Source organism: Salmo salar, chromosome ssa13, assembly GCF_905237065.1.
Source record: "Salmo salar chromosome ssa13, Ssal_v3.1, whole genome shotgun sequence".
Lineage (NCBI taxonomy): Eukaryota > Metazoa > Chordata > Actinopteri > Salmoniformes > Salmonidae > Salmo > Salmo salar.
Window position 1 is genome coordinate 108,918,026 of NC_059454.1, and position 12,856 is coordinate 108,930,881.

At 44.7% G+C, this 12,856-nt stretch overlaps 1 protein-coding gene across 6 annotated transcripts in view; it reads right to left on the reverse strand.

The window, feature by feature from the left end:
- Positions 1-12,856, reverse strand: part of LOC106568544 (netrin receptor DCC) — a 597,715-nt gene that overhangs the window by 86,375 nt on the left and 498,484 nt on the right. For all 6 annotated transcript variants that reach the window (XM_045692661.1, XM_045692664.1, XM_045692659.1 and 3 more), the window contains exons 20-21: positions 10,315-10,509; positions 4,659-4,691 (exon numbers count right to left, since the gene is read on the reverse strand). In XM_045692661.1, the coding sequence (XP_045548617.1) occupies positions 4,659-4,691; positions 10,315-10,509 (228 nt within the window). The remainder of the gene's footprint in view (positions 1-4,658; positions 4,692-10,314; positions 10,510-12,856) is intronic.

The following is a 12,856-nucleotide window of genomic DNA, read 5'->3' on the forward strand; positions in this document are numbered from 1 at the left end:
TGGTCTGTAGTGTACTATAATAATGTATTGTAGTGGTCTGTAGTGTACTATAATAGTGTATTGTAGTGGTCTGTAGTGTACTATAATAATGTATTGTAGTGGTCTGTAGTGTACTATAATAGTGTATTGTAGTGGTCTGTAGTGTACTATAATAATGTATTGTAGTGGTCTGTAGTGTACTATAATAATGTATTGTAGTGGTCTGTAGTGTATTGTAGTGGTCTGTAGTGTACTTGGCAGAACAAAAAATAACAGTCTTTCTTCACATATTCACTGGCTGTGTAGATCATAGAGACAGCTAGAGGCCGGCTGGGGCCACATTGAGTCCTCCAGAGATGCTGTGCTTCAGGGACAGTCTACGGGTGAGTCTCCACCCGCACCCTATTCTCTACGTAGTGCTCTATGCTTCACCAGAGTCCCCTGAGTTCTGGTGGAAATTAGTGCCCTATGCAGGGAAGAGGGTGCCATTTGGTAGGCTCTTTATGACTTGGGGGTGGGGAGGGGTTGCTCTGTTGTTTGAAACATGCAGCATTTCCTTATTTATTTATTTATTTATGTATTTATTTTTGTAAATGTTATAACGGAGGAAGACAAAGAGCAGAGAGTTTCATAAAACACATGGCTGGGATACAAGTGAGTTTTGAACAACAATGAAATATTGAGGCTGTAATAGTGCTGCCTGTCATCATAACAGATTTCATATCCAGCGCTGAAACAAACAGAGCTCTTTTCTATGGTGACTGATGAATCAAATTCATGATCGGTGATTTGATTGTTACAATTTTTGGAAAAGCCCCATGACTCCTAATGCAAAACCGACCGTTAAAACACTAGAAGAAGAGACTTTGCCTTAATCAACTAAACTTCACTATGAGACTATGAGACAGACTGTACTTGGAACAGGGACTCAAAACACATGATAGAACAGGGACTAGAAGACATTCTGGAACAGGGACTAGAAGACATTCTGGAACAGGGACTAGAAGACATTCTGGAACAGGGACTAGAAGACAGGGACTAGAAGACATTCTGGAACAGGGACTAGAAGACATTCTAGAACAGGGACTAGAATACATCCTAGAACAGGGAATAGAAGACATCCTAGAACAGGGACTAGAAGACATTCTGGAACAGGAACTAGAAGACAGGGACTAGAAGACATTCTGGAACAGGGACTTGAAGACAGGGATTAGAAGACATTCTGGAACAGGGACTAGAAGACATCCTAGAACAGGGACTAGAAGACATCCTAGAACAGGGACTAGAAAACATTCTGGAACAGGAACTAGAAGACAGGGACTAGAAGACATTCTGGAACAGGGACTTGAAGACAGGGATTAGAAGACATTCTGGAACAGGGACTAGAAGACATCCTAGAACAGGGACTAGAAGACATCCGCGAACAGGGACTAGAAGACATTCTGGAACAGAAACTAGAAGACAGGGACTAGAAGACATTCTGGAACAGGGACTAGAAGACATTCTAGAATAGGGACTAGACATTCTAGAACAGAGGAGGTATGATAGGAGACAGAGGAGGTATGATAGAGGACAGAGGAGGTATGATAGGAGGCAGAGGAGGTATGATAGGAGACAGAGGAGGTATGATAGAGGACAGAGGAGGTATGATAGGAGACAGAGGAGGTATGATAGAGGACAGAGGAGGTATGATAGGAGGCAGAGGAGGTATGATAGGAGACAGAGGAGGTATGATAGGGGACAGAGGAGGAGGGGAGGCCAGAGAAATGGCCCCAACCATCAATCTCTGGCCCGAGATTCTACGAATGCCTCCCCTGGATCAGTTTCACAAGATTTTAACCTCCTGTGAATGTGTGTAAGTGTGCGTACGTACGTGTGTGTGTGCGTGTGTGTGTGTGTGTGTGTGTGTGTGTGTGTGTGTGTGTGTGTGTGTGTGTGTGTGTGTGTGTGTGTGTAAGCGCCAACACACACAAGGGCTTTCACTCTCTTTAAGAAATACATTTAGCCCCTGAGTTCTGCCCCACATAAAGTCCGCTCCTAACATCTGATATTTACATGTCTCTGTATTTTCCTTTGTGTTGGGGACTTCACAACGTCTTCAGTTTTTCATGTGTGTGTGTGTGTGTGTTGGAGACTTCACAACGTTAAATGCTGTCGTTTGTCAAGGGTAAATTGAGGTGCTTGGACTGCAGTGCATTGACTATGTCAAGGCCTGCACTACTTTTGACCAGGACCCTGGTTTATTAACGACAGCTGCAGACGTAGCACGTGTTTCCCCAAACACCGTGTGTTGGAGCATCGTTAGACCATGTGTCCATACTGATACGATCGATAGAAAGCAGCACTGCTCTGGGATCAGCTTTCTCTAATTCACATTCAGACCTTAACATTAGAGTTATGTTTTATTCTGATAAGGGATCAGCTTCTACAGTCTAGAGAGACTAACATCTATGGCTATATATATATATATATATATGAGGCAGCTTAGGCTATAATTGGGATGGCAGGCAGCCCAGTGGTTAGAGTGTTGGACTAGTAACTGGAAGGTTGCTAGATTGAATCCCCGAGCCGACAAGGTACAAATCTGTCGTTCTGCCCCTGAACAAGGCAGTTTAACCCCACTGTTCCTAGGCCATCATTGAAAATAAGAATTTGTTCTTAACTGACTTGCCTAGTTTCATAAAGGTAAAATACATTTAAAAAAAATAATTCTGTACTAAATCACAGTTGTTGGTATATTATTCCAGATTGTGCACATGTTGCAGGCTGGCTACACATTCTTACAGTGGCCTTCCTATTGGCAAAATAACTAAATTAGTAAACATGAGAGTGATTTAAATATGATGACCATGGTGATGTAATGATGCACCAACCAAGGTTCTAATCCTGCCCTCAGCCTCTCCGTTCCAAATCCCTCCCTATAACCTATATCGTTCCCTACTTTAGACCAGAGCCATAGGACTCTGTACAGGGAATAGGGTGCCATTGAATGGGACGTAAAGCCTTTGCATTTTACACGTGGCTTTACTGATTAACCTTCATCTGTAAAAACAGATGGCTTATGCAATTAAATATTTCAGAATTAGATGTCCCTAAATAATTGTACACTTCAATGTGACCACTTCATATGGTGACAACAACTCAATCTCTCCTTTTTTTTCTCTCTCTCTCTCAAAATACAATGTTTCCACAAAACGTCAATTAAAAGCTGTGTAAGAGCCCTTTGTGTGTGTGTGTGTATGTGTGTGTGTGTGTGTGTGTGTGTGTGTGTGTGTGTGTGTGTGTGTGTGTGTGTGTGTGTGTGTGTGTGTGTGTGTGTGTGTGTGTGTGTGTGTGTGTCTGTCTGTCTGTCTGTCTGTGTGAGAGAGAGATAGATAGATAGATAGATAGATAGATAGATAGATAGATAGATAGATAGATAGATAGATAGATAGATAGATAGAGAGAGAGCAAGCGAGGACCACTCTCCTACTCTTAATTAAACCAGCTCTAAAGAGGAACTCTCATTAGTGTCATAGCAACAAGAAGACAAGACAGCGTCTCTGTCCCCTATTCCCTATATAGGTTTCTGGTCAAAAGTAGTGCACTACATATGGAATAGTGCGCCAATGGGGAAGCACACACTCAATTCAACACCCAACATAATTTAACACCCGCCATTATCATTCAATATAGCAAAAGGTGCCCCTCCTCTCCCCTCTCCCCTCACCCCCCCTCCTCGCCGTCCTTTTTCTCTGCTAAGACAATTTACCACTCAAAGGGCTAATTTAGAAACCTATTTTCAATTGAGATTTTCTAAAGGGGAATATTCAGCGTTGAAAGAAGTCACTCATGAAAGACAGAGAGGAAGCGCCACCGCGTTTGTTTCATGTTTTACATTTATTTGAGAGAGGGGCAAAAGAAAGAGACAAGAGACAGAGAGATTTGAATTATTTCCTTTTCATGGTGGTAATGCTTTATTAAAACAGCTAGGACTATAATTGGCCTTCATTCCCCTGGTCCCTGAAGATAGCTGGGCCTTATTACCCTTCACCTGCTGGAAGTTATGTCGGAGGGACTGTAGTAAGGATAAACCCTTTTAACTCTTTACACATCTAAGCTGCCAAAATGACACCCTATTTCCTATTTAGTGCACTGCTTTTGATGAGAGCCCATTGGGTCCTGGTCAAAAGTAGTGCACTTAATAGGGAATAGGGTGCCATTTTGGACACATTCCTTTTTCTGTCTCCAAAGGAATGCAGTGCAATTACTATGATGAATGGTCCAACTGGTAGACACACAGTCATCCCTCTACAGAAACATGTGTGTGTGTGTGTCTTGTGTGTGTCTGTGTGTGTGTCCGTGTGTGTGTGTGTGTGTGTGTGTGTGTGTGTGTGTGTGTCCGTGTGTGTGTGTGTGTGTGTGTGTCCGTGTGTGTGTGTGTGTGTGTGTGTGTGTGTGTGTGTGTGTGTGTGTGTGTGTGTGTGTGTGTGTGTGTGTGTGTGTGTGTGTGTGTGTGTGTGTGTGTGTGTGTGTCCGTGTGTGTGTGTGTGTGTGTGTGTGTGTGTGTGTGTGTGTGTGTGTGTGTGTGTGTGTGTGTGTGTGTGTGTGTGTGTGTGTGTGTGTGTGTGTGTGTGTGTGTGTGTGTGTGTGTGTGTCTGTGTGTGTGTGTCTGTGTGTTATATGTTGAGTCTGCTTACCTTGATCGTTAGCCATCTTGTCTGGGTGTTCCACTGAAAGAGATAAAATATAACACTTTAGTGGTATCCTCAGCTCTGGCATCTTCCCCAATATTTGGAACCAAGGACTGATCACCCCAATCCACAGAAGTGGAGACAAATTTGACCCTAATAACTCCCGTGGAATAGGAGTCAACAGCAACCCTGGGAAAATCCTCTGCATTATCATTAACAGCAGACTCTTACATTTCCTCAGCGAAACAGTGTACTGAGCAAAAGCCAAATTGGATTTTTACCAAATTACCGTATGACAGACCACGTATTCACCCTGCACACCCTAATTGACAAACAAACAAACCAAAACAAAGGCAAAGTCTTCTCATGCTTTGTTGATTTCAAAAAAGCGTTTGACTCAATTTGGCTTGAGGGTCTGCTATATAAATTGATGGAAAGTGGAGTTGGGGGAAAAACATACGACATAAAATCCATATACAAATAACAAGTGTGCGGTTAAAATGGGCAAAAAACATTTATTTCCACAGGACCGTGGGATGAGACAGGGATGCAGCTTAAGCACCACCCTCTTCAACATATATATCAACAAATTGGAGCGGGCACTAGAAAAGTCTGCCGCACCCGGCCAGAATCAGAATCCTACTAGTATCTGAAGTCAAGTGTCTACTGTTTGCTGATGATCTGGTGCTTCTGTCACCAACCAAGGAGAGCCTACAGCAGCACCTAGATCTTCTGCACAGGTTCTGTCAGACCTGGGCCCTGAGAGTAAATCTCAGTAAGACAAAAATAATGGTTTCCAAAAAGGTCCAGTGTCCAGGACCACAAATACAAATTCCATTTAGACACCGTTGCCCTAGAGCACACAAAAAACTATACATAACTCTGCCTAAACATCAGCGCCACAGGTAACTTCCACAAAGCTGTGAACGATCTGAGAGACAAGGCAAGAAGGGACTTCTATGCCATCAAAAGGAACATCAAATTCAACATACCAATTAGGATCTGGCTAAAAATACTTGAATCAGGTCTGGTGTCCGCTCACCAAACAAGAATTCACAAAATAGGACAAACACCAAATTGAGACTATTCTCTGTGTACAAAGTAAAACACCAAATAATGCATGCAGAGCAGAATTAGGCCGATACCCGCTAATTATCAAAATCCAGAAAAGAGCTGTTAAATTCTAGAACCAGATAAAAGGAAGCGATTCCCAAACCTTCCATAACAAAGCCATCACCTACAGAGAGATGAACCTGGAGAAGAGCCCCCTAAGCAAGCTGGTCCTGGGGCTCTGTTCACAAACACAAACACACCCCACAGAGCCCCAGGACAGCAACACAATTAGACCCAACAAAATCATGAAAAAACAAAAAGATAATTACTTGACACTTTGGAAAGAATTTACAAAAAAACAGAGCAAACTAGAATGCTATTTGGCCATAAACAGAGAGTACAACGTGGCAGAATACCTGACCACTGTGACTGACCCAAACTTAAGGAAAGCTTTGACTATGTACAGACTCAGAGATCATAGCCTTGCTATTGAGAAAGGCCGCCGTAGCCACACCTGGCTCTCAAGAGAAGACAGGCTATGTGCAACACTGCCCACAAAATGAGGTGGAAACTGAGCTGCACTTCCTAAACCTCCTGCCAAATGTATGACCATATAAGAGAGACACATATTTCCCTCAGATTACACAGACCCACAAAGAATTCGAAAACAAACCCGATTTTGATAAACTCCCATATCTACTGGGTGAAATACCACAGTGACCAATCACAGCAGCCACAAGAAAAGGTCAACCAGTGAAGAACAAACACCATTGTAAATACAACCCATATTTATGTTTATTTATTTTCCCTGTTGTACTTTACATCATTACAACACTGTATATAGAAATATGCATTTGCAATATGCCATTAGAAATGTCTTTATTCTTTTGGAACTTTTGGAAGTGTAATGTTTACTGTTCATTTTGTTTTTGTTTATTTCACTTTGTTTATTGTGTATTTTCACTTGCTTTGGCAATGTAAAAATATGTTTCCCATGCAAATAAAACCCATTAAATTGAAATTGAATTGAGAGACAGAGAGAAGGAGAAAGAGAGAGAGAAGAGAGAAAAACAGAGTGAGAGAGGGATGGGGTATCATCCAGCTGTATCTGAGTAATACTCTGAACTGATCCCAGGACAGCTGTATCTGAGTAATACTCTGAACTGATCCCCAGACAGCTGTATCTGAGTAATACTCTGAACTGATCCCAGGACAGCTGTATCTGAGTAATACTCTGAACTGATCCCCAGACAGCTGTATCTGAGTAATACTCTGAACCGATCCCAGGACAGCTGTATCTGAGTAATACTCTGAACTGATCCCAGGACAGCTGTATCTGAGTAATACTCTGAACTGATCCCCAGACAGCTGTATCTGAGTAATACTCTGAACTGATCCCCAGACAGCTGTATCTGAGTAATACTCTGAACTGATCCCAGGACAGCTGTATCTGAGTAATACTCTGAACTGATCCCCAGACAGCTGTATCTGAGTAATACTCTGAACTGATCCCAGGACAGCTGTATCTGAGTAATACTCTGAACTGATCCCCAGACAGCTGTATCTGAGTAATACTCTGAACTGATCCCAGGACAGCTGTATCTGAGTAATACTCTGAACCGATCCCAGGACAGCTGTATCTGAGTGATGCTCTGAACTGATCCCCAGACAGCTGTATCTGAGTAATACTCTGAACTGATCCCAGGACAGCTGTATCTGAGTGATGCTCTGAACTGATCCCCAGACAGCTGTATCTGAGTAATACTCTGAACTGACCTCCAGGGAGCTACAACAGGGAACTATTAGGATCCTCGCCCTGAGCAACGTTTGCTTCTGTCCACATTCAAAATGCATCCCAAATGACACCCTATTCTCGATTTAGTGCACTATCCTATTCCATAAATAGTGCACTACTTTTGACCAGGACCCATAGTAGTGCACTATATAGGGGATAGGGTGTCTTTTGTGACATAACCAAGAGACTTGTGTCCTCTCAGAGCCCTGGTCAAAACTAGTGCACTATATACATGTAGGGGATAGGATTGTGCACTATATAGGGGATAGGGTAGTGGACTATATAGGGGATAGGGTAGTGGAATATGTAGGGAATAGGGTAGTGGACTATGTAGGGAATAGGGTAGTGGACTATGTAGGGAATAGGGTAGTGGACTATGTAGGGAATAGGGTAGTGGACTATGTAGGGAATAGGGTAGTGGACTATGTAGGGAATAGGGTAGTGGACTATGTAGGGAATAGGGTAGTGGACTATGTAGATGTCTTTGTTGATCAGCTGTATTTAGCCAGAGACCAGAGACGTTAGCCTAGCCCCAGAGGATCCAGTGAGACCATTCAGCAACAGATGCTAAACAGCACAATAATGAATGATCTCCTGCAGGCCTGTTTCCCTTTGACCTACAATGATAAAGTAGCATTAGCAAGTTTCCATTGACCTACAATGATGTAGTAGCGTTAGCACATTTCTCTTTGACCTACAATGATGAAGTAGCATTAGCAAGTTTCCCTTTGTTCTACAATGATGAAGTAGCATTAGCAAGTTTCCATTGACCTACAATGATGTAGTAGCGTTAGCACATTTCCCTTTGACCTACAATGATGAAGTAGCATTAGCTTGGCGTTAGTATGTTTTCCTTCAACCTACAGTGATGAAGTAGCCTTAGCGCGTTTCCACGGACCTTCAATGGCGAAGACAAACAGTCACGCTTACTTGACTGAGACGTAAACCACAACCACAAGCCTTCTGAGTATCACCATCTTAACATGGCTGGACAATATTATGAATGGGTTATTAACATTGGTTACCATTGGTTGACTGACATGGTTTCAAATCATTTTAGAGGCTAGTTGGGAATAACTGGTGTTCAACATCCTGGTTGGAGAATGCCCAGAATCAAGAGGGAATAAGCAGGCAGGAAATCCTCAAACTGGGAATCCTCCAACCAGGTACTTTGAGATAGGGTTGCAAAATTCTAACTAAGTGGACATGCACTAAAGGGGGGAGAGGAGAGGAAGGCAGGCTGGGGGTTCTGGGTGTACATGCACTAAAGGGGGGAGAGGAGAGGAAGGCAGGCTGGGGGTTATGGGTGTACATGCACTAAAGGGGGGAGAGGAGAGGAAGGCAGGCTGGGGGTTATGGGTGTACATGCACTAAAGGGGGGAGAGGAGAGGAAGGCAGGCTGGGGGTTATGGGTGTACATGCACTAAAGGGGGGAGAGGAGAGGAAGGCAGGCTGGGGGTTATGGGTGTACATGCACTAAAGGGGGGAGAGGAGAGGAAGGCAGGCTGGGGGTTATGGGTGTACATGCACTAAAGGGGGGAGAGGAGAGGAAGGCAGGCTGGGGTTATGGGTGTACATGCACTAAAGGGGGGGAGAGGAGAGGAAGGCAGGCTGGGGGTTATGGGTGTACATGCACTAAAGGGGGGAGAGGAGAGGAAGGCAGGCTGGGGGTTGTGGGTGTACATGCACTAAAGGGGGGAGAGGAGAGGAAGGCAGGCTGGGGGGTTATGGGTGTACATGCACTAAAGGGGGGAGAGGAGAGGAAGGCAGGCTGGGGGTTATGGGTGTACATGCACTAAAGGGGGGAGAGGAGAGGAAGGCAGGCTGGGGGTTCTGGGTGTACATGCACTAAAGGGGGAGAGGAGAGGAAGGCAGGCTGGGGGTTATGGGTGTACATGCACTAAAGGGGGGAGAGGAGAGGAAGGCAGGCTGGGGGTTATGGGTGTACATGCACTAAAGGGGGGAGAGGAGAGGAAGGCAGGCTGTGGTTTATGGGTGTACATGCACTAAAGGGGGGAGAGGAGAGGAAGGCAGGCTGGCTGGGGGTTCTGGGTGTGCACTAAAGGGGGGAGAGGAGAGGAAGGCAGGCTGGGGGGTTATGGGTGTACATGCACTAAAGGGGGAGAGGAGAGGAAGGCAGGCTGGGGGTTCTGGGTGTACATGCACTAAAGGGGGAGAGGAGAGGAAGGCAGGCTGTGGTTTATGGGTGTACATGCACTAAAGGGGGGAGAGGAGAGGAAGGCAGGCTGGCTGGGGGTTCTGGGTGTGCACTAAAGGGGGGAGAGGAGAGGAAGGCAGGCTGGGGGTTATGGGTGTACATGCACTAAAGGGGGAGAGGAGAGGAAGGCAGGCTGGGGGGTTGTGGGTGTACATGCACTAAAGGGGGAGAGGAGAGGAAGGCAGGCTGGGGGTTCTGGGTGTACATGCACTAAAGGGGGGAGAGGAGAGGAAGGCAGGCTGGGGGTTATGGGTGTACATGCACTAAAGGGGGAGAGGAGAGGAAGGCAGGCTGTGGTTTATGGGTGTACATGCACTAAAGGGGGAGAGGAGAGGAAGGCAGGCTGGCTGGGGGTTCTGGGTGTGCACTAAAGGGGGAGAGGAGAGGAAGGCAGGCTGGGGGTTCTGGGTGTGCACTAAAGGGGGAGAGGAGAGGAAGGCAGGCTGGGGGTTCTGGGTGTACATGCACTAAAGGGGGGAGAGGAGAGGAAGGCAGGCTGGGGGTTCTGGGTGTACATGCACTAAGAAAGAAGATATGTGTAAATGTTTAGGGTGAGAAAAGGTCGGCTGGGTGTAAGCTAGCTAGTTATCCCGTACCTTTGTTAGTCCTGAAGTGGATGGGGTCTGACAGGGGACCCACTCCCTTGGCATTCTTAGCTTGGATCCTGAAGTAGTAGACAGTGTCCAGGTTCAGGTCCATCACCTGGTGGGTCAGACGATCTCCACTGATACTCTCCATTACCCAATCATCTATAGGCATGTTCTTATCCAGGGTGTAGTACAGGATATAGCCTGGTAGAGAAACAACACAGAGAGGAAGACTGATTAACCCTAACCGTAACCCAGTCATCTATAGGCATGTTCTTATCCAGGGTGTAGTACAGGATATAGCCTGGTAGAGAAACAACACAGAGAGGAATACTGATTAACCCTAACCGTAACCCAGTCATCTATAGGCATGTTCTTATCCAGGGTGTAGTACAGGATATAGCCTGGTAGAGAAACAACACAGAGAGGAATACTGATTAACCCTAACCGTAACCCAGTCATCTATAGGCATGTTCTTATCCAGGGTGTAGTACAGGATATAGCCTGGTAGAGAAACAACACAGAGAGGAATACTGATTAACCCTAACCGTAACCCAGTCATCTATAGGCATGTTCATATCCAGGGTGTAGTACAGGATATAGCCTGGTAGAGAAACAACACAGAGATGAATACTGATTAACCCTAACCGTAACCCAGTCATCTATAGGCATGTTCTTATCCAGGGTGTAGTACAGGATATAGCCTGGTAGAGAAACAACACAGAGAGGAATACTGATTAACCCTAACCGTAACCCAGTCATCTATAGGCATGTTCTTATCCAGGGTGTAGTACAGGATATAGCCTGGTAGAGAAACAACACAGAGAGGAAGACTGATTAACCCTAACCGTAACCCAGTCATCTATAGGCATGTTCTTATCCAGGGTGTAGTACAGGATATAGCCTGGTAGAGAAACAACACAGAGAGGAATACTGATTAACCCTAACCGTAACCCAGTCATCTATAGGCATGTTCTTATCCAGGGTGTAGTACAGGATATAGCCTGGTAGAGAAACAACACAGAGAGGAAGACTGATTAACCCTAACCGTAACCCAGTCATCTATAGGCATGTTCTTATCCAGGGTGTAGTACAGGATATAGCCTGGTAGAGAAACAACACAGAGAGGAATACTGATTAACCCTAACCGTAACCCAGTCATCTATAGGCATGTTCTTATCCAGGGTGTAGTACAGGATATAGCCTGGTAGAGAAACAACACAGAGAGGAAGACTGATTAACCCTAACCGTAACCCAGTCATCTATAGGCATGTTCTTATCCAGGGTGTAGTACAGGATATAGCCTGGTAGAGAAACAACACAGAGAGGAATACTGATTAACCCTAACCGTAACCCAGTCATCTATAGGCATGTTCTTATCCAGGGTGTAGTACAGGATATAGCCTGGTAGAGAAACAACACAGAGAGGAAGACTGATTAACCCTAACCGTAACCCAGTCATCTATAGGCATGTTCTTATCCAGGGTGTAGTACAGGATATAGCCTGGTAGAGAAACAACACAGAGAGGAAGACTGATTAACCCTAACCGTAACCCAGTCATCTATAGGCATGTTCTTATCCAGGGTGTAGTACAGGATATAGCCTGGTAGAGAAACAACACAGAGAGGAAGACTGATTAACCCTAACCGTAACCCAGTCATCTATAGGAATCTCAAGACAGCACAAACAGATCTATTACCAGACTAGAGTCTTATCCAGTGTGTAGAACCGGATGTAGCCTGACAAATCACAAAGACGACACAACATTCACACTCTGAGGAATCACGTCATCTAGAGACGTCTACATCATAACAGAATCAACAGATACCTGAGTCATGTAGTCTACAGACCTCTACATCATAACAGAATCAACAGGTACCTGAGTCACGTAGTCTACAGACCTCTACATCATAACATATCAACAGGTACCTGAGTCATGTAGTCTACAGACCTCTACATCATAACATATCAACAGGTACCTGAGTCACGTAGTCTACAGACCTCTACATCATAACAGAATCAACAGGTACCTGAGTCACGTAGTCTACAGACCTCTACATCATAACATATCAACAGGTACCTGAGTCATGTAGTCTACAGACCTCTACATCATAACAGGTACCTGAGATGTAGTCTACAGACCTCTACATCATAACAGAATCAACAGGTACCTGAGTCATGTAGTCTACAGACCTCTACATCATAACATATCAACAGGTAACTGAGTCATGTAGTCTACAGACCTCTACATCATAACAGGGACACAATCAACAGCAGTATCTTAACAATTAGCTAATTAGCTAATCACTAGAGCCATAAACAACTGATGCTAGGGAAAGGATGGTAGGAACAAGTAGAACATGATACATGAACATGCAGAAGGTGATGAATAGGGCTATGTCAACAATGCATTTAAAACTGTGTTCTGTACTACTCTCTCCAATGTTTACAGACACTGTGTTCTAGAGGACAGATTGACTCTGTGTTCCAGAGGACAGATTGACTCTCTGTGTTCTAGAGGGCAGATTGACTCTCTGTGTTCTAGAGGAC